Below are 22,083 nucleotides of genomic sequence, written 5' to 3' on the forward strand. Positions count from 1 at the left end.
AGTGGGGGATGTAGATGAAAAAGTAAAGGGAAAAGTAAATAAAGGAAATAGTGAGATAAACTATGTATCATAATGAAAAGGTGGTGGTGGTGGTGAAAAATGAGTTGAAGGGGTGGGATTGTGTTAATGGAGATTGATGATGTAGAGATGCAAGCATGTGTTGGATTGCATGTTCCCTTCTCTGGAATTCAGGGTAACTGGTATTGGGTAGGGTTATTCAAATAGCTTGTGTGATATAGCAGACAGTCAAGTCATGCTGTAGAGCATGTTCTGTAACTGGATGTGGGGTGATCCCAAGGTGAACAGTGTGTCTGTACTCAGCCAATTTAGTTGCGATCATTTCTATATAAAACCCTGTGCAGTGGGCACATGTCTTTTATAAACCCATGGTTTTTCAAGTTGCTCTTCTTTTGATATTGTAGGATTTATCAAAAGTGTGGCTGCAGTAGCTGGTAGTGAGAGGATTCAGGGAGTAGGTTTTACAGCAGCTACAACTGCAATGGTTGGAATCTTGGGGCTGGTGTAATAGTTTGGAAATTTCATATGGTTTGACTAGTATGTTACAGAGATTAGGAGGGTGACAGAAGGTGAATGGAGAGGATATCAGAAAGAAATGATATCATTACAGGGCCTGGCTTGAGAAATCATAGCATATCTTTGATGTCTTACTCTCTCTAATACCTCCTGCCCTTTTCATCTTTATCTCTTCTCTTATTTCTGACAGGTGTGGCTCCCACCCTTCCTCAGACATGAGCGACCTGCCCTTTTTCTGTAACCTATCCCTGACCAATTCCTCCTCCTCCCTCAAGAACCTTATTAGTTCCAAAAACTAGAATAGTGTATGTACCTCTGTGCATGTATGTCATTTGCCCAGGAGGAATGAACTGACCAGCAGTTCTATCTGATAATTTTATAGTTTTCTTGAGATAATTTTCCTTTCGATGCAGTGATCACATAGGTTCAGTTGAAGGTAAAACAATTGGCAGACTCAGTTCATTGGTAGGCTATTGGGCAATGCAGTCAGTCTTGTCTACAAAGGAGATTGCATATAAAACACTCGTGCAGTCAATTCTAGAATACTGTATGTGTGTTGGGATCCATACTATATAGTACTGAAAGGGATATTAAACTAGACTAAGAAGGGAAACACAAATGGTCACAGGTTTGTTTGACTTACGTGAGAGTACCACAGACATGCTGAAAAACTAGAATTGGCAGATGCTTGAGGACAATTGTCAACTATTATACAAAAAACTACTTGCAGAATTTTAATAACCAGCATTAAGTGAGGAATCTAGGAATATAACATAAGGCTCCTAAATCAAACAGTGGAATATACAGGATGGAATGTAACAATATTATGCAAAGGATAGTTGCTGCTCACCATGTATTGGATATGAGAGTCGCAGAGAGGCACACCAAAAAAACTGTCACAAAATAAGCTTTCGGCCAACAAGGCATTTGTTGAAAATAGGCAACACACACAACACACACACACACACACACACACACACACACACACACACACACACACACACACACACTCATGCAAATGCAACTCACACACATGAGGCCACAGTATCTGACAGACTCTGGCTTATTTTGTCGCAGTCTTTTTGTTGTGCTTATCTGCAGTCACCATCTCCGCTATATGGTGAGTAGCAGCTGTCCTTTTCAAAATGTTATAACCTCCTAAATACTATTTCTGTAGGTACTGTGAAGACAAGATTAGACTAATTACAGTCACACAGAGAAATTAAAGCAATCATTCTTTCTATACTACATACGCAAATGGTATGGGGAAAAGCCGTGGTAAGTGGTTCAGCTTCACAGTGGTTAGTAGAGAGTAGAAGCAGATATTGATGCTGAATTAGTTGCAGTAATAGAAATAAGCGTATGTTAGTTTGTCTTAATTGTAACTCTTAGAAAGAGTATTTTAAAAGTTTAGATAAGTCATCGTCTTTACTATTCATGCATTCATCCATTTTCTCAAATGTGGCTAATGGTCTGTTGTCTGTCATTCATTTTTTCTTGAAGTACCTTCTGGTACTTGCATAGAAAAACCTGGAAATGTATGAGAGTGATTTGATAAGCATGGTAAAAAAGCAAGAGGGAATGTTTTTCATAATCATCTCACCTTACTTCTCTGAGTAATCTCCTTTGAGGGCTGTACACTTAATCCAGCGATCCTCCAATTTTCCACACCACCGGAAAAATAGGTTCTGTCAAACTCTGAAAAATACTCATTGACTACAACTATAAGTTCCTCATTTGATGAAAATTTGTTTCCAGAAAACCAAAGTTTCAAGTTAGGGAACAGGAAGATGTCACTTTGAGCTAAGTGTGGTGAATAGGGTGGATGAGAAACCAATTCGAGGACCTATTTGTATGCTTTCATCATTATTCTGGTGTGTGGAATGGTGCATTATCCTGATGAAAACGCGTTTTTGCATACCAAACTTGGTCTTTTTCCACCCAACACAATTTTTAAACGATACAACAATTAATCATAATATGGTTCTGTCTTTTTTTCAATTAACCTTTGAGGATTATTCCTTGGGAATCTCAAGAAACAGTGGCCATCATCTTACCAGCAGACAAAATGGTCTTTGCCTTCTTCGTTACACTTTCACCACCCTCTGTCCATTGTTTTGAGTGCTGTTTTGACTCCAGGTTTCTTCAACAGTCACAAATAGGTGTAAAAAGTCATGTGGATTGCATTTAAACTTCATAAGACATTGTGTCGAAATGCTGTGCTGGATGTGCTTTTGGTTGAATGTGAGCAATCGCAGCATCCACCTCGCACCTAGCTTCTTCATAACCAGTCCGTGCAACATATTATAAACTCGTTCAGTTGACATGCCTGCAGTCTCAGCAATCTCATGAATATTGATTCAGCAGTATTGCATTTCCGTATCATGAATTTTGGCAGTGGTTTCCTCAGTTGAACAGCTGGAGTGTGCCTGTCTGCCCACATTTAAATTCATTAAAAAGTAAACGGCATTGAGTGATGATGCATAGTCCACGTGAACTTCATCCAGTTCTGTTTTGATTTGGGTGACTGTCCAACCCTTCAAATGAAAATGTTTTATAACAACACAAAACTTGGTTTTCGTTATTTTCATCCACAGTTGACTCACTGGATAATTCAGGTGGATATCAACAATGAACTGTATGCTGTATTTTATTAAAATTCTTTATATGGTCCTTGGAATAATGAAGCTTACCAACCATAAAGGTGCAACAAAAATGTTCCATTCTTTCATTGAAATTTACCAGACTTATCGAACCACCCTCATGTGCCATTGCTTAAAACATACACTGTTATTCAAGAATGCCCACATTTAGCAGTAACCTCCTGCCACCCCGTATTATTTAAAGAATTAAACTCCCATACATGCCCAAATGTGTGATTACTTTACAAATGAGACACGGACATTTAGTAAGTGATACACTGTTTTCCTTTCATTAATTTGTGGGGGTGTAAGTGAGAAAATATGTAGAAAAGGTTTGAAACTATGTTTAAAATTTCTTGTAAGTTGCTAAGTGCTCTTATGATGAATATAGTCTGGATAATTTGTACGCATTGAGTTACACTGCCTCAAGACATATACACTTTCTAACTTTAATGCTTCACCTGCACTGAGGTGACATAAGTCATGGGACACCTCTTAATATCATGTCGGACCTCCTTTCATCCAGTATTGTGTAACAACTCCATGTGACATGGACTGAAGTCATTAGAAGGCCCCTGCAGAAATATTGAGCCATGCTGCCTCCTTAGCCATCTATAATTGCAAAAGTGTTGCTGGTGCAGGATATTGTGCATGAACTGACATCTCGATTATGTCCCATAAATGTTTGATGCGATTGACATCTGGTGGTCTGGGTTGCCAGATCATTCACTTGAATTGTCCACAATGTTCTTTAAACCAATCACGAACAAATGTGGCCCATTGACATGACATCATTGTTCTAACATGAAGTCCGTGAATAGCTGCAAATGGTCTCCAAGTAGCCGAACACAACTATTTCCTGTTACTGATTGGTTCAGTTGGACTATAGGACCCAGTCCATTCCATGTAAACACGGTACACACCATTATGGAGCCATCTCCAGCTTGCACAGTGCCTTGTTGTCATCTTGGTTCCTTGGCTTCATGGGACTGTGCCACACTCAAACGCTACTATCAGCTCTTAACAACTGAAATTGGAAATCGTCTGACCAGGCAATGGTTCACCAGTCCTCTAGGGTGCAAGCGATGTGGTTCCAAACCCAGGAGAGGCGCTGCAGGTGATGTAGTGCTATTAGCAAAGGCATTCGCGTGACTCATGTGCTGCCATAGCCCATTAATGCCAGATTTCACTGCACTGTCCTAAGGGATATGTTCATTGTACATCCCACATAGATTTATGCAGTTATTTCACAGAGTGTTGCTTGTGTGTTAGCACTGACAACTCAGTGCAAATGCCACTGCTCTCAGTCACTAAGTGAAGGCTGTTGGCCACTGTGTTGTCTGTGTTGAGGGATAACGCCTGAAATTTTGTATTGTCAGCACATCTCTTGACACTGTGGATCTGGGAATATTGAATTCCCTAACGATTTCCGAAATGTAATGCCCCATGCGTCTAGCTCCTACTGCCATTCCACATTCAAAATTTGTTAATTCCCATTGTGCAGCTATAATCACATTGGAAACCTTTTCAAATGAATGACCTAAGTACAAATGACAGCTCTGCCAATGTACTGCCCTTTTATACCTTGTATACACGGTACTACAGCCATCTGTATGTGTGCATATTGCTATCCCATGACTTTTTGTCACCTCAGTGTATATTGTCAAACCTTAAATGTAAGATTATAGCTCTTAATGAATAGATTATGGCAGCAGTTTAAATTTTTAAAATCGTTCAGTACTTACGTGAAATACTGAAAATTTTTGCCCCTGTAAGCCGTTAGAAAGGTAACCTGCAACTGGGACGGAATGACCATTTTAGCTGTTAAGTAATACAGATTTCACGTCTCCTTTTTTTTAATTAAAGAAGGTTGTGGCTCTTAATTACCAACAGTAACACACTCATTTTAATTCTTTATTGGCAGAGTTTTTTATCTTGTCATTTAAATCTTTTGTTTTCTTTATTTCATAATTTGTAACTTTATTCACAGGGTAGCAGGGATCCTAAAGAACATGCTGATTATGTGTGGAAGCACTATGTCAAGGAATCAAAAGCAAAGCACATAGCAATTGTCGCCCATAGTTACGGAGGTGTGGTTACAGTTGACCTGGTAAGTGTTATGATAGTATTTGCGTGTTCCTATATAATATGCCCTACAGTCTCTGAAAAATAAGGACTAAATATGCATACATGTGATAATAATGCCTTGCAATATGTAACCTGATCTTTCTCTGTTGCTTCTTCTGCTGATTTCCTAGACTTGGGCCATTTATGAATGATTTGTCATGTCCAACATTAGTAAAACTTTCATAAGAAGCTGTGACATGATTAAAAGGAGTTTGACTATGAGTTGAACCACAATCTGTGCCTTTCTTGGTCTGATTTTTTTTAAACGTGAAAATGATACTGGACTAGAGAGAGTTGTTTTTTCATCCCTCTATCCTTCCAGTTATTCATTTATTGATTGCCATGAATCCCATATGAAAAATAACTCTTATGCAACTGGGATGAGTCAGAGTGTAAGTTTATAAACAACTCCATTGTGCCAGCTGAATGGCTGAATACTCAGTGCTGGGACAGCAGTTTTGCAGATAGACTGGGATTAGGGGTTGTGCCAGTTGGAGTGGGAGAGGGAAGAAAGGCAGCAAGGAGCAAGTGGGAGGGTTGAGGAAAGGTGAATGGTGGTTCAGAGGGAGGCAACATGTGTATAGGATAGGAGTGTGATACACCGAGACAGGCAACAGTGAGTCCATTCAACACATAATGACAATGATGTAGAAGAATGGATTGGGAAGGGTGACAGGTCAGAGGGAGAGAAGTCAGTGATGGAGGTGGATGTGAGGTAAGATGCTAATGGAGAGTGAGGCCAGGAGGATTACTGGAACAAAGAATGTGTGGAAGGGTAACTCTTGTTTATGTACTTGAGAAAAACTGACATTGGGAGGAAGAATCCATATGGAACAGGTTATGAAGCAGCCATTGAAACACAGCATAATGTGCTCAACACATCAATTCTGGGCCATTTGTTGGGAAGGATAGCTGGTCATTGGTCATGCCCACACATCTGTGGATCAGGTTTGGGTGACAAACACTGTGTGTGAAGTCCTTAGCGAGACATACATCATACTTGGCAAGGGGCTTCTCATCACTTCATAAGTGCTGTCCACAGGTGGTCAGACTACATGTTTGTTGTGGATTGACAAGACAGCCAACCCACTATGATAGGAAGCCGAAAGGCACGCGTTTTAGCTCACGCAGGCTGGCGTGAGGTCTGGAACAGGTCAAGGAAATGAGACTAACAAAAAACGTACGTAGCTGCTGGAATACTTAACTTTAATCCATAATTGGTGAACATCGCTCTTGACGGTACATGTTTTACAGCATCAATAGTAACTGGTAATGGCGCCTTGCTAGGTCGTAGCAAATGACGTAGCTGAAGGCTATGCTAACTATCGTCTCGGCAAATGAGAGCGTAATTTGTCAGTGAACCATCGCTAGCAAAGTCGGCTGTACAACTGGGGCGAGTGCTAGAAGTCTCTCTAGACCTGCCGTGTGGCGGCGCTCGGTCTGCAATCACTGATAGTGGCGACACACGGGTCCGACCTATACTAACGGACCGCAGCCGATTTAAAGGCTAACCTCCTAGCAAGTATGGTGTCTGGCGGTGACACCACAATGTTGGTGATTTTTTGGTATGGAAGGGATGACAGCTCTAATACACTGGTACTGTTGATGGTTATAGGAGTTGACATGGACAGCAGTATGGATAGAGCCATTGGAAAAGTGCAGCTCAGTGTCCAGGTAGGCGACACATTGGGTAACACAAATCAGGTGAACTGAAAGGAGGAGAAGGTGTTGAGTCTGTGGAGGAGAGAGGAGAAAGGCACCTCAGCCCTGGGTATAGATCATGAAGAAATTAATGAACCTGAACCAGACAACAGTTACGGGAGTATAGGAAGGTTTCTTCTAGATGGCCTAGAAACTGGTTAGCATAGAAAGGTGCCATACTAGTGCCCACGGCTGTGCCACAGATTCATTTGTATATCTTCCCCTTGAAGGCTCACTTGCATGGCATGTTTAAGAAAATTTGCAGAGGTATTACGTTTGCATAAAGTTGTGTACAGGCTAAATATTTTAAATAGGTTTGCTTGTTGCTCAGTGAATTAATTGACATCTTTTTACCGAATTATTGTATTAACATGATTGAAAAATGCCATAGAATTATTAATTCTGGGGTACAGTGTGATGGATGCTGTAGTATCTTTCCATTGTGGTGACTGGAGTGGTATGGGAATTGGGGAAGTAAATGATGTTCTTCAGTGATTTTGTAGGATATACAGTAAAGGTAGGAAGATAGTGGAACAGTAGGGGGAAACTACTATTTTTCAGCCTGAATTAGATAAACCTGGTCACATTAAGGAGGGATCAGAATAAAGAGATGCAAAGTGGACACAGCTAATAGAAGGAACAGTGATAGAACATCATGTGGCAGCTTTGTGTTTAATTTGAAAAAAAATGTAGAAACACATTAACCTCAACAGTCTAGGAAAAGATAGATTGCTACATGCTGTAAAGAAGACATATCAAGCATAGCTTTCAGCGACAGCCTTCATTAGTAAAGACACACACACACCTATCCACTCCTCACACACACACGACCACGAACTCCAGCATCTTGGGCCAGAATGCAGCATCACATGGGCTTGCAAGCAGCAATCTGGAGGGGGTGGGGAAGGAGAAGGGGAAGGGATAGTAGTGTACACATAGGGAGAGAGGCGAACACTGCCTGGTGTAACATGCAGGGACTAGACTGCCAACAGGTGCAGTGTCAGGAGGCTGTGGGGCAGTGAGGTGGAGGAAGAAAGGAACAAAAAAAAAAAAGAGATGAGTGGGGAAAGACCGGTGGATTCTTTGGCAGAGGGCTGCAATCATTGCACAGCCTTTTATATTGATACGACTACCAATCAGCTGTCCACCAGGAGGAACAGCCACTGCCAAACTGTGCCCAAGAGCAAAGTAGACCACCCTGTGGCACAACATGCAGCTGAACATAGCACACTTGATTTCAAAGGCTGCTTCACTACCCAAGCCATCTGGATCCTTCCCTCCACCACCAGCTTCTCTGAACTGCGCAGATGGGAGTTATCCATCCTACACTTTCTCAGCTCCCGTAATTATCCCGGCCTCAACCTACCCCACGCCCTTCACCCAACAGTTTCCACCCTGTCATATCATCTCCTCCTCATTCTTGTCTCCCACACTGTGATGTGTCTTCTTTATGGTAACTAATAATCTTTTCCTACACTGTTGGTATTCCTAATTGGAGCACACATTAACCTCAGGCAGACGTAGTTATAAACACACCACACCAAACTGTCAGCAATAAATAAAATGGTAAGAGTGTATGAGAGTCAGTAAAGAGGGAAAAAATTGTTAGCTAGTTCTCATGCTAGAGTTAAAATCACCTAGTACTTGTTTGAGTCAGGTAACTTAGGATTTAGGATCACTTTGTAAAGGCTTCAACCAAGAAGAGACCTTGGTTATAGTGAATGGACCAGGCAACTGTATTAACAGAGATCATGGGTACAATATCGAGGGCAAAGATTGTGTCAGTATTTAAAGATACCAATTTTGAGCTGATTTCTATTCTGATACATCATGACTGACTTCATTTGAATTCTTCCATCAGGAGAGTAAATTTAGAGTTGGTAGGACTGCTTATGTCAGCTGCAGGGTTATATTGGTGTGATTCTTGTTGATTCAGTCAATAGATGGAATTGTACTAGATATGTCCTGCACCTCAGGAGGAAGGTAAGTGGAAACAGGGTGGATTAATAGCAGAAGACCATGAGGGGTTGGTGGGGGGGGGTAGGGGTGGGGGGGGCGGGAGAGGAGGGAGGCACTCTCGGGCAACAGCTTCTTTTTTAAGGTAGGGAGGACAGAAGAAAACAAAGTTGTATAAGAGGTTAAAATTGAAACAAACGTTCGGTTTGAGAAAGAAACTAAAGAACATAATTCTAGCATACTGCATCAATACCAACTGCTATTGGTTGAATATTTTTGATAATTGCCAGAAATTTTATTTTATATCTCAGTCACTGTGAAGTTCCAGCTATCTTTATTGCAGCAAAATGTTAGAAGACTGATGAGTAAAATGATGTAACTACTTATTTGGTTTTCTAAATAAGTCATCAAACCCAGTTGACTCAATGTGTCCCTCTGAACATCATGTGGCAACTGGTATAGATGTGCTATAGGACTTAGGTAGCATCTCATATCTGAAGAGCAGAAATGGAGGAAGGAGGAGTTGCCACGTTCATCAGCATTGAAGCATTTGCAACAGCATTAGAATTTCATAAGAAGTCCTTTACAACAGTAGGTCTATACTGAGCACCTGCAGATAATTTTAATCTGCTCATAAATAATCTGGAAGCTCTGTTGGCCTAGGTAACAGTAAAACTAAAGAAATAAAAGTTTCTGGCAGTTTTAGTATAGATTTTATTAAAATCTCTCCCAGTAAGAATTTTATGATATTATTGAATTATCATTCAACAATATTATAAAGGAAACCACTTTCAAATGTTCTGAAAAATTATATTTATTTGGTCACAAACCAGCTTTCGGCTTCTCAGGCCATCTTCAGGTGACAACTAAATGTGGCAAACAGATAAACACAATGTGCAACTCTTATGTCACAGACATTATTTGTACAGAAGATACAAAATTGACGAAGTGTTTGCATAGGAAAATATTACAATAATTATATTAACTAAAAAGGGCAAACAAAGTTTTTATATGGAGATACATATAACAAATGATGATAAATAAAATGGGTTTACAGTTTGAATCTAGTATCTGTAATGAAAACTTAATTTAACGAGAGGGGGACTGGAAACTGATTCTGATCATTTAATACTAGGCTGGCATTTTGTGTCATGTGTTTATTGTTTTCCAGTAGGGTCATCTTTATGCCTTTTTTTTATGGAATGTAAAATTTCACGTCCTACATCATATGGATGGTTTCCTGCTAAAATATTATCAGCAAAGGTTGTATCTTTCTTCCTTCATCACCAGCTTCTCTCATGTTGACATAACCTAATTGCCACATCTCAGCCTGACTGACCGATATACACTTTTTCACATTGGTTGCAGGTGATTTTATATACAACACACTGTGTCAAGGGTTGCATTTTGTCTTTACTATCGATTAAAAATTTTGGTATGTTCTTTGTGATATACAATGCAGATCTAGAGTTGTGAGATTTTTACTTTTTTGGAAGATTATCTGAAATATTGCCATTCTGTGAAATTTTGTACCAGGATTTGTAAGTACTGAGTGACTGCAGTTGGCCAGTGTACAGAAGTGGTGCAATTTTATCATCAGTATAAATTATTATTTATACTGATTATACAGTATAAATAGATAATATTATCAATCAGGGCAGGCTATAGTTATTGCTGGAAGTGATCTGTTCGATGGTTTGCAGTCTTATTGAAAGGCTAATTTGGATAATGGAAGAGATATGAGGTGATGCACCATTCAATGGAAAGCTACAAGTTTGTGGCTGTATGGATGCTGGAGCTTGGAGGGATTACTGTATCAGTAGCTATGGTTTTTTTCTGTAAATGCTTTAAATCACTAGTAAGTAACATGGAGCAGAAGGGGATGATACTAGCGAGCATATTGCAACACTGTCTTTATAAATTTTGGATAAGCGATAAAATATAGGAGCAATGGGATTCATATTAATTTAGCATATGGCTGTTTATTTCTCATTATTTGTTATACTTTTCAGTTAATGTAATTATTGTAATATTTTCCTGTGTAAACACTTTGTCATTTTTGTATCTTCTGTAAAATAGTATCTGTGTAAGTTGCAACATCATATTTATCTCTGTTTGTGACATTCAGCTGTCACTAAAATATGGCCTGAAAATCTGAAAGCCAGTTCGTGACCAAATAAATATAATTTTTGCCGAACTCTAGGAAGTGTTTTCTTTATAATATTATTATCATGTTTTGCCAATCACTGATGGGAAATTCAATTAATATTATCTTTCAACATGATTCATACTGAAAACTTCCCAATTAGGGTAGGTAATTGCTCAAAAATTGCCATTGATAATTTTTTTATAGAAATTTCTAGTGAACAAAATTATATTACAGAATCAGTAATCAGTGATCCCTCAGACAGTGGCATGCAGTTCCCTATGTTGCATGTTAATACTGATCGGAATATGAAACCTACAAAATCTTGAGTTCAGGAGGCTAGTCAGAATGCCAAATAACTGAGCATTTTAGGAAACTCCTGAAAGACATGAACTGGAGTGCTCTATACTCTGCTCATAACTAGAATCAAAAATATGATACTATTATTAAAATTCATACCCTATTTGAAAGTTGTTCTCCCCCCATAGTAATCCAAATTAGACCAAATAGTACATAAAATCCATAAAATTACTAAAGGAATAAGGGTATCTTCTAGGATGAAAGTTTATCAGTCCATCAGAAGCAGCTTTAATGTTTATGCTGTAGTTAATTACAAGACATACTGCATAATATTGAAGATAATACAGACATCAAAGCAGATGTATTATGAGAAAAAGATATAGTCACATAAGGTAACAAAATAAAGACCTTGTTGTAGGGATAGCAAACCTTTGTAGATCTGTGTCTCATTTTTTGCAAAGAAGTGTTTAATGTGCCCACGATATGCCATCATACTCATCGTAGAACTAAATTTTGATACCACATATTACAGTACTCTTTCTTTTTTGCTGATTTATTGCATATTTAGACATACGCTTAAATGCATGCGTGTTTTGATAGTAGATACAAATTTGGGCTCTACTGATTAATGAAAAAAGAAAGTAACTGCTTCCGTATTAATACTCTTTATTTGCAACCAGAAATACAGCTTTCATACAGAAATCATAAAATAAACATATTTAGTTTATCCAAGTTAACGAAATAAAAGATGATTTCTGCTGTGGAAAATGTAGTGCCAGTAATTTATATTGTTTGTGTACTTTGTAACTTGTAGCAGAATGCAAGCTGAACTCAAGTCACCTGGTGAACAGTCTCTTAGCGAGCCTTTAATGTTATGCATTTCACAAAATAATGACTCGCAGGAGTAGGTAGACGAAAATATTGTCAAGCTAGCAACCATCATCTTCTTCTACATGTCTCAGGAATTGGGTTCCAATTTTCAATAATTTTAGTGGCATAATTTTTGCTCTTATTGCCTGATAGTTTTTTCTAATTTGTTTCAGTCAGCTGCATTTCAGTTTCTTGAGTTACCAAACAAACAAATCTAGACAAGTTCATTTTATCCAATGGAGTCACATCTTTATATGTAATAAATTTTAGTGTTCCAACAACAGTTTGAACTCCCAAAATCTCGAAGAAAATTCTTCAGTTGAAGACTATTGCCAGAGAAAATTCCTTAGTGACTTTTTCTTGGTCTTGTTTTTTGTTTAAATCCAAATTGCTGGTAGTTTTTTTTTCAAATTTGGGAAATACAAATAGTCATTGGAAGCAATATCATCATTACAAACTTACAGTTTAACCTTAAAAGTGTAAATAAGATCTATCATAACAATCACTGTTCTTTTTGTGCCTTGAAGCTTTATGTTCAAATCACTAAAATATGCTGGCATATGTTCATAAAAAACAGAAATTTTGTAAGCCACATAACATCCATTAACTGTGAATTTGTCTCAGTTTTTCCCCCACTTTGTAAAAACAGCCTGATTTCTACCAAACAATCCACAAATCTTTGAAGTAAATTGCTGCTGCTCAACCAGTGAACATTGTTATGCTTCAGGAACCCATTGTACACCAATATCAGTTTATCCAACAACACTTTGAACTTCCTTTTATGAGAAGCTTGTGATGATACACAGTTTTGTATTTTTGTTACTGGCCATTATACTGTAAAACTTGACCAAAACAGAATGTGTATAATTCGCAGGTCTGGTCAAATCGTACAAATATTTAATTCACAACACATTCGTACACTTTTATATGCTAATTTTTCATATAAAGCAGATCAGGCTTAAAGCAGAAATGGAAAGCAAATTTTAGAACATAATAATTCATTTTAAAATGCAGAATGGAAGCCAGTATGGTACTACTGTATTAGAGTACACCTTAGTTATTCACATAAGACACTACTTTTGCCACAAAGACTGTACAGCCCTGACAATGCCGTTATGTGAAAAATATGATTCTTGTTCCATTAAACAATGATTTTACCTGGCAAGGTCAAGCATTCCAAAGAAATACACTATGTACATTATCTCCTGCCAGTTTCAGTTGACTTTTAGAACCCTACATGACCACATGAGATCGAACAAAAAGTATGTGTTGTCAACAATTAACAAAAAGATTGAGATTTGTTTTTGGAGAGGGTCCACCTTGATCAAAACACAATATCCTATTTTTCTTTTTATTCCCCAGACATGTTTCACTGAAGCTACGCCATCATCAGTGGGTTTTATGTCATCTTCTACAAAATAGAAAAAAATGCTTTTTACTCTTAGTACACACAATTAATTTGAGTTTCATAAAGTCAGTATTTACATATTTGAAAAATGGAGGAAATTTTGTATGTATAAATAGTTTGTTAGCACATGCTATGGATTTCCTGGGTTTTATGTAAATCAGTTTCGTTCTTTTGTTTTACAATTTGTCATCATTCTGCAACCATATAGAACTTAATGTAGAACAGTTATTTATTTCAAAAATTTACAGCGGTGTTTGTTAAGTTTATGCCTACCATTAACTAATACCATGTGGAATATTGTGTGTGTGTGTGTGTGTGTGTGTGTGTGTGTGTGTGTGTGTGTGTGTGCGCGCGCGCGCGCTTTTGTGTGTTTGTTTGGAAGGGGTTTGGGGTATTAATGGTTTCGTGTTGCCTGATAGTTCTTTGAGGGCAGAAACCAGAGTTCCTTTGCAGAGAACTGTGCATTCATTTATTACTTGTTTTCCTTCAGCTATGACTTTTTGTAATTGACAATTTTCTTCAATTATCAGTTTTTGTGAGGGGTTGTTGCTGATTTGAGAATTTTCAGGTCAGTGTTGATGTTTGTTGGACTATTTTTCATGTTCATAAGGCATTCAGCAAATGTTGAATGACAGCTGTTACTTATTAATGCTCTTATGTGTTCTGTGTATTAGGAATACATGGTTTTCAAATATGTAATTATTGACTTTATAAAACTCACATTTATCTGTGTGCTAGTAGTAAAGAGGATTCTTCCTGTTTTATAGAAGATAACATAAAACCCACTGATGATACGTTAACTTCAGCGAAACCTGTCTGGTGAATAAAAAGAAAAATAAGAAAGTGTGTTTTGCTCAAGGCAGACCCTCTCAAAAAACAAATCTGCTTGTAAGCAAACATAGACAGAAGAGCTTCAATGTCAAGATGAAAAGATTAAGGTAACTGAGGAGAGTGCGAAAGACAAACTCTCTGTGCATGAAATAAAGTTGTGTTTCAAATGCAGCAAAACACAAATTTATAAACCTTAAAGAAACACAAATAAGATTTGGGTTGAATGGATGTGAGGGAACAGGCAATTGAAACGAAAGGCAAAGAAGACAGGATATGAAGAAATATTGAGATAGTGTGGAAATTGTTCGTAAGTACAGCAAAAACGTACCTTTGTTTGGACCCACATTTCAGAGTGAGGCTCTGAAAGTTTCTAAAGAGCTTGGGATCCGCAGGATTGCTGGACAGTTTCAAAGCTAGACAAATCATCATGTGAAATGAATTGGATGGGGAAGATAAGGATGTGAAGAAAAGTGTAACTACCGGATGGAAGACAATACTGCACAATCATAATTGCAAATTATGGCATGAAAGACATGTTGAGTGCCAACGAAACAGGACTGTTTTAATGCACACTGCCTTCAAAATCTGTAGCAATTCGAGGTGAGTAGTGCATTAGCGGAAAAATGCCCAAGGAAAGACTCACTATGTTGCCATCTGTTGACATATTAACTGAAATGGAGAAGCCACTAGTGATTAGAAAGGCATCAAAACTCCATTGTTGTAAATAACTAGACATCAGTAAGCTTCCAGTCACATGGCGAAGAAATAAAATGATGTGAATAGTTAGTATTCTTTGGAAGAGTGGCTGGTCTCTTTCAATGCCAAAATGAAAAAAGGAAATCACAAGTACAGAAACTTCTGAAAGCAACAACATTGGAAAAATGCCCTATTATTGTTGAACTGCATAAAACCTTACAGTCCAGCCACAGGGGTGGTAACGTGTGAAGTTACAACAGGAGTGGGCAGACAAATGTGTTATGGAAGTTCAAAATGTGAAGAACAGAGTGAATGGAAAGCTTGAAACAACTACTACATTCATTCTAACGTCCAATATGCAAGACCTGCCCAGTCACATTAAAGCATGTTTCTTACACTTACCAGTTTCCTCCTTTTTTTTCCAAATTCAATAGGGTGTTTCAAGTATAAAAGATTTGGTCAAACTACCATTGCATGTAATGCTTATGCTACTTGTGGGAACAGTGATCAAGCAGCTCATGAACCAGGTTTGGAATGTACATCTCCACCAGCATGTGTTAAATGCTCTAACTCACATCCAGTCTGAAGTTCTGAGTGCCCCATCTATATGGACAAAAACAAAGTCAAGAACTTAAAAGTTACATGTCATATGCAGAAGCAAAGCAACTGTTTAAAGCCATGCTGCCCCCATCATCTGTTACCTCATTTGCACCACCTGTGAAACAGCCCATAATTAAGTCTAGTGTGATGACTCAAACGGAAGTAGCAACTGCCACTACCAATGTTTGCTCCTGTTGCTGCATATGCCGACAGACAGGCTCTAATAACCCTGTGCTTGCCAGAAACTCAGTTACACAAACTTCTCTGACTGATAATGTACAGCCATTGCCCCCAACGGCAACTGTTCCACCTGCCGACTGCTACACCCATCCAGGGTCCTTCCTGTGTTTCAGCCTAACAAGGGAAAGCCATCACAAAGACCAGGTCAAAGTCCAGTAGAGCAGTACCGAAAGCACCATCAATGAAATCAGCAGCTACTGCTGCTATTGAGAATTTGGTGATGGACGTGGTCCCAGTTGGCTCAACTAGTCCACCACCAATGACCTTGTGCTCCCCACAAAGGTGCAAAGAGAAATGGAAGACAAAATTTACTAATAGGTAATGGACATACTGCAGTGAAATTTAAATGGTTTCATAGTTCATGAGGATGAACTAAAGTTCCTCACACAGACTAGACTAGACTAGACTTGTGTGTGTGTGTGTGTGTGTGTGTGTGTGTGTGTGTGTGTGTGTGTGTGTGTGTCCAGGAAACACATTTTAAGGAGACCGATACCCCCATGTAAAGGGGTTATAGTGTATATCAAAAAGATGACCTTCATGGCGACAGAGCTAAGGGAAGTGTGTCAGAGTTCATCCATGCCACACTTGACTCCTCACCCATAGCCCTAATCGCCACACTATAGGCAGTTGATGTCATTGTGCATTTTGTGTCCTTTTCAGCTAACCTTATGTTCCCTTTACTTTCCGGCATAGTGACCACTGGATGACAAGGCACTTTCCGAACTGATTGACCAGCTTCCTCCACTGTTTGTGCTCTTAGGAGATTTTTAATACCCGTAAGGCTCTATGGGGTAATCTATCCACCTGCCCAAGGAGTTGAGCAGTTGAAAGTGTATTACAATCTGACACTACATGTCTCTTGAATACAGGTACAATGACACATTTCTGCACAGCAATAGGGACATTCTCCATCATTGATTTGAGAGTTTTCTCTCCTGCTCTCACAGACTCTGTCAAATGGGGGTGGCAGACAACTATCTGCCTTTTACAAAGAACAGATCGTGGTGGAAAACCACCCATGTGAATGCTATCCAAGGCAAGCTGGATACTTTATAGCCAGCTGGCTGTGCTTGAGTACGAGAACACCATCCACAACTGGGTGGGGCACATTACTGATGTAATCCATGCTGCCACTAATGCAGCTATACCTAATCATCAGGCTACCACAGAAGGCAGCCTGTTCCTTGGTGGAACAATCAGTATCGTTGTGCCATACGGGACAGTTCGGCAGTGCTGCACAGGTTCGAGCATAGTCCAACAGCAGAGAACCTTCAAACCTTTTGGCTAGCAAAAGCTCGATGGACAACGAAGGAGAGCAAGAAGCAATCATGGCACGAGTTTCTGAAGTTGATTCATTTGCCAACTTCTGCCACTGCAGTAAGGGAATCTGTAAGGAAGATATTTGGGAAAAGGGTGTCACATCCATTAGCTGCCATGCATGACAATGGAGTCCTGAAAGTAATCTTGCAGATATTGCTAACACTATGGTACAGTACCTTAATGATGTAAACTCGTCCATGAGTCTGGTTCCAGGTTTTCATGCCCATTGGAAAGTTTGGGAGAGGAAATGTCTTGCTTTCGCATTCAACTACGACTGAAGCCTATAACCACCCGTTGTCCATGTGGGAATTGGACACAGCATTAACTGCAGCTTGCGAGATCACCTCCGAGCCAGACTTGACACAACTGGAGTGCAAATAGATCCTGCTTGCTGCTGTCCTATAAGGATTACGTGCGATCCCGCATTGATTATTGATTATGGTTGTACGGTCTATGCCTCAGCATGACCAACACATTTAAAGATGCTGGACTCCATACACCACGAGGGCATCAGATTGACCACAAGATCCTATAGGATGAGCCCTATACTGAGCTTGTGTACAAGGTCAGGGAAGCCACCATTAGCTGCTTGTTGGTGGTTCCTTGTGGCTAAACAGGCGCTCTAGCTCCGGTCGTTTCTGACTTCACTGGTTGTCCTGCAGCTATTAATATTTGCGAATGCTTGGAACAACTCTACCATACTTGTCCATGAAGGACAAAGCTGTTCGGCATACGGGCAGAGCAGCATTTATTGGATCTAGGAGTGTCGCCAACAAACATACAGAGGGAGGGTTGGTGCAAAGCTCTGGCCTGGATGTTATTGAGACCAACAATAATTTTAGATTTGACAGGGTGCAAAAAATTTTTCACTCCTCCCCCAGGGGTCCAGAACTCCTTTGTGGATAAGTGTGGCAAGCACAGGACCCGGAGCAAGTGCAGCTCTCTTTCCTTTCCGGGCTGCATACCTTCCGTTCCCACATCCCTCCCCATCCCTGATCCTTCCCCCCTCCCCGCCCCTTCCCTTCCTCTTCTCCCTCTCTTTGGTAGTCTGTTTGGTGCCTATGTCCGGAGACAGATGCTTATGACTGTAAGACGTGGTTTCTCTTCTTTTCGCTCTATACTGGAAAATCTCTGTCCTCACTTCATCCTTCTCTTTTCCTTGATTCTTCTCTTAACCTTCTTCTCCACTGCGGCGTTTGAGACCTCTTCTCTTCTTTCCTTTTCTTTGTTCCTCCCTTTCTCTTACTTTCCTCCCTGTGCGTTGAAGGCCAACTCGTGTTCCCACACATAGCTGGTGACGGGGTAACATGTAATTCCCCACCCCAGGTAGACAAGTAGGACATGTACATACCCCCTGGTAAAGTCCAGGCCCAGGGAGGGGTGATTACCCAAGCTGATGCCTTCCGAATGTGCCGATTGGTCCCTCTGTCCATTTCTCGGAGTTGTGACCTGAGGTGTAGACAATCATCTAAGGCGGGAGTGCCCTCCGAGAGGGCCCCCCTTAGGAAGGAGTGCACCATCGAAGACGCCGGTAATCATGAGGGATACTTTCGCAATGACTTCCTCTACTTTTACAACTTCTGCCTACAAGAGAAAGTTACATCAGTCTCAGCCACGAACAATTCTTCCATCAGTGCCAAAGTTCCTAGTTGTTTCTCGGTCTGACAAAGGTCAGTGCTTCTCCACAGTCAACCTTTCCATTATTCAGAAAGGTGTTGACACAGTTGCAGGCCCTGTTGAGTCTTGTTCCCGGTTATGCAACGGCACCTTGTTGTTAGAAACAAACAGTGCCCTCCAGGCACAAACATTGCTTTGAACTCCACTGCTACACACTTCCCTGTCTGGGTGTAAGCACACCGTAGGTTAAACTCATCACGTGTGGGGTGGTTTATGCAAGATCACTCGACGGATTATTCAATGAGGACATTCAGAATTACCTGTCCGATCAGGGCATAATGGCCTTACATCGCATCATGAAACAGGTTGAAAAACAGTTGCTACTGACCCGTACTCTCTTCTTGACATTTGACAGAGTTCAACTTCCATCCAACATTAAAGCAGGATATGAGATCATTTCAGTTTGCCCTTACATCCCCAACCCTACACGTTGCTATTGGTGTCAGCGGTTTAATCATCCCAGCCAGTCATGTTCCAATATGGCCATATCCGTTACATGGGGCAGGGATACCCATGAGACTGATTGTCCACTTCTATCCCCTTGTTGCATCAACTTATGGGCAACCACACTGCTTCCTCTAGAGATTTTCCCTATCCTTAAAGATGAACAAATTATTCAGAAAATCCAAGTGAAAGAAAAGGTGTCTACCTTTGCGGCTCATAAGTTATTCACCGGTAGAAAGCCCACTGTGCTCCCAGCAGGTAAATATAGCACTGTTCTCGCCTCTCCTCGACCTACTAAGGAGGTAGACACACAGACTTGCGATCTCACCTTTAACGCCACAGTCATCAGACTGTCCAGCCCAAAGATCAACTGTTCAACCTCCCCACTATCACCCTCTCACTCTAAGGCTCAACCTTCATCGGCTCCTGCTAAATCATGGGTCCCAAAATCGGTCGCCCAGGCTTCCAAAAAAGAGCCTACTCGTGAAGATTTCTTACATACCCAGACCTCACAACCATCAACTCCTCCCTCTTATCAACATCCTGCTTCCAAGAAGGCTCACGAGAAACAAAGTTCCTCTCCTTCTCTGCCACAGTGTGTCTCTTCTGCAGCACCACCCAGCGGTAACCGTCCTCAGCCGTCTTCCGTGTCGTCGATACTACTCCCCAGTCATCTTCTCTCTTCAGGAAACAAAGCTACATGCCCACGATTGCTTTGTATTCGCTCATTTCCAATCAGTCCAGTGTGATTTCCCCTCTGTTGATGGCACTCCGACACACACATCACTTATGATTCTTCTCCATGATACTATCCATTATCACCCAATCCCTTTAAACAGTTCCTTCCAAGCCATCACTGTACGTCTTTCTCTTTCTGGATACAGCTTCTCTCTTTGTACCATACACATTCCATCGTCCACACCAATGGCAAGAGCCAATCTCCTTCATCTAATTGGTCAGATCCCCCCCCCCCCCCCCCCCCTATTTTCTGGTTGGGAACTTCAGTGCCCACCACCCGCTTTAGGGATCTCCATGTCCTTGACTGAGAGGCTCCCTATTGATTGACCTCTTCCGCCAAGCAGATCTTGTGTGCCTCAGCACTGGGGAACCTACATTTTTGTCTGCCTCCACGTCAACCTTCTCTCATTTCGACGTTTCAGTTAGTACTGTTCATCTAACTCGACGCTTTGAATGGTTCACTCTTGCAGATACACACTCAAATGACAATTTTCTGTGTGACCTTAGATTACAGCCACAACTGCCATCTATGCAACCAAGACACTGGAAGTTTTCCCAAGCTGATTGGACATTTTTCTCCTCTCTCACAACATTTGATAACCGTCCATTTCCTAGCATTGACAATCAGATCACTCATGTTATGGAAGTTATTCTTACAGCTGTGGAATGTTCCATACCTCATACCTCCCCTTTGTCCTGGTGTGCCCCAGTTCTTTGGTGGAATGAGGCATGCCGTGACGCAATACCCGAGCAGAGACGTGCTCTCCGCGTTTTCCGCCACCCTCCTACATTGGCCAACTGTATTCGCTATAAGCGGTACGTGCGTGATGCCGTTGCATCATCCACAATAGCAAGAAGGCAAGCTGGGACTTCTTTACCATCTCCTTTAACATCTTCACTCCCTCATCTGTAGTTTGGAGTTGAATTTGACAGTTATACGGCACATCTAGTTTCTCCCCGATCTTTGGCCTAACTGTCTTGCAAGATACCTTAGTGGGCCCAGTCACAATGTCTAACTCATTGCATCAACATTTTGCTGAGATTTTGAGCTCTTCAAATTACCCGCCAGCCTTTCCCTGGAAAAAATGAACAACAGAAGTGCGACCTCTTGCTTTCTCCTCCCAAAATCGCAAAAGCCATAATACTATTTTTTCTACGTGGGAATTCCAAAACACACACTTTCTCTTGTGCTTCTGCCCCAGGACCGGATGGCATCCACCTTCAAATGGTGCTGCATTTATCATACCGTAGTCTGTGTTACCTCCTTCACCTTTATAATCGAATTTGGACTGACAGTACCTTTCCCAGAAGGTGGCATCATCATTCCTCTTCCGAAGCCTGGAAAGGACAGATATCTCCCCTCTAGCTATTGCCCCATCTCTCCCATGAGGAGTATATGTAAGGTTTTGGAGCAGGTGGTAAATTGCCATTTAGATTGGTGGCTGGAGTCCCAAAACCTTTTAACACCTGCCCAATGCAGTTCCCGAAAGCATCGTTCCGCAGTAGACCATCTTGTTGCTCTCTCCACTTACATTGTGAACAATTTTCTCAGGAAACACCAAATGGTATCTATACTTTTTGATCTGAAGAGGACATATGATACCTGTTGGAGGACAAGCACCCCTCCACACATTGTTCTCTTGGGGCTTTAGAGGTTGGCTTTCCCTTTTCATTCGTGAATTTGTGACAGAGTGTACATTTAAAGTGCAGAGCAACACTACTCTCTCCCAAGACAACGGGGTGCCCCAGGACTCCATGCTAAGTGTTGTACTGTTTTCCATTGCCATAAATCCAATTATGGACTGTCTCCTTGCTGATGTCTCAGCTCCCTCTTTGTCGACGATTTTACAATC

At 40.6% G+C, this 22,083-nt stretch overlaps 1 protein-coding gene across 1 annotated transcript in view; it reads left to right on the forward strand.

Moving 5' to 3' along the window:
- Positions 1–22,083, forward strand: part of LOC126198685 (FAM172 family protein homolog CG10038) — a 266,737-nt gene that overhangs the window by 118,812 nt on the left and 125,842 nt on the right. Inside the window, exon 5 of the mRNA XM_049935180.1 lies at positions 5,167–5,286. Within this exon, the coding sequence (XP_049791137.1) occupies positions 5,167–5,286 (120 nt within the window). The remainder of the gene's footprint in view (positions 1–5,166; positions 5,287–22,083) is intronic.

The sequence above is a fragment of the Schistocerca nitens genome, chromosome 8 (genome assembly GCF_023898315.1).
Source record: "Schistocerca nitens isolate TAMUIC-IGC-003100 chromosome 8, iqSchNite1.1, whole genome shotgun sequence".
In the NCBI taxonomy this organism is placed as follows: domain Eukaryota; kingdom Metazoa; phylum Arthropoda; class Insecta; order Orthoptera; family Acrididae; genus Schistocerca; species Schistocerca nitens.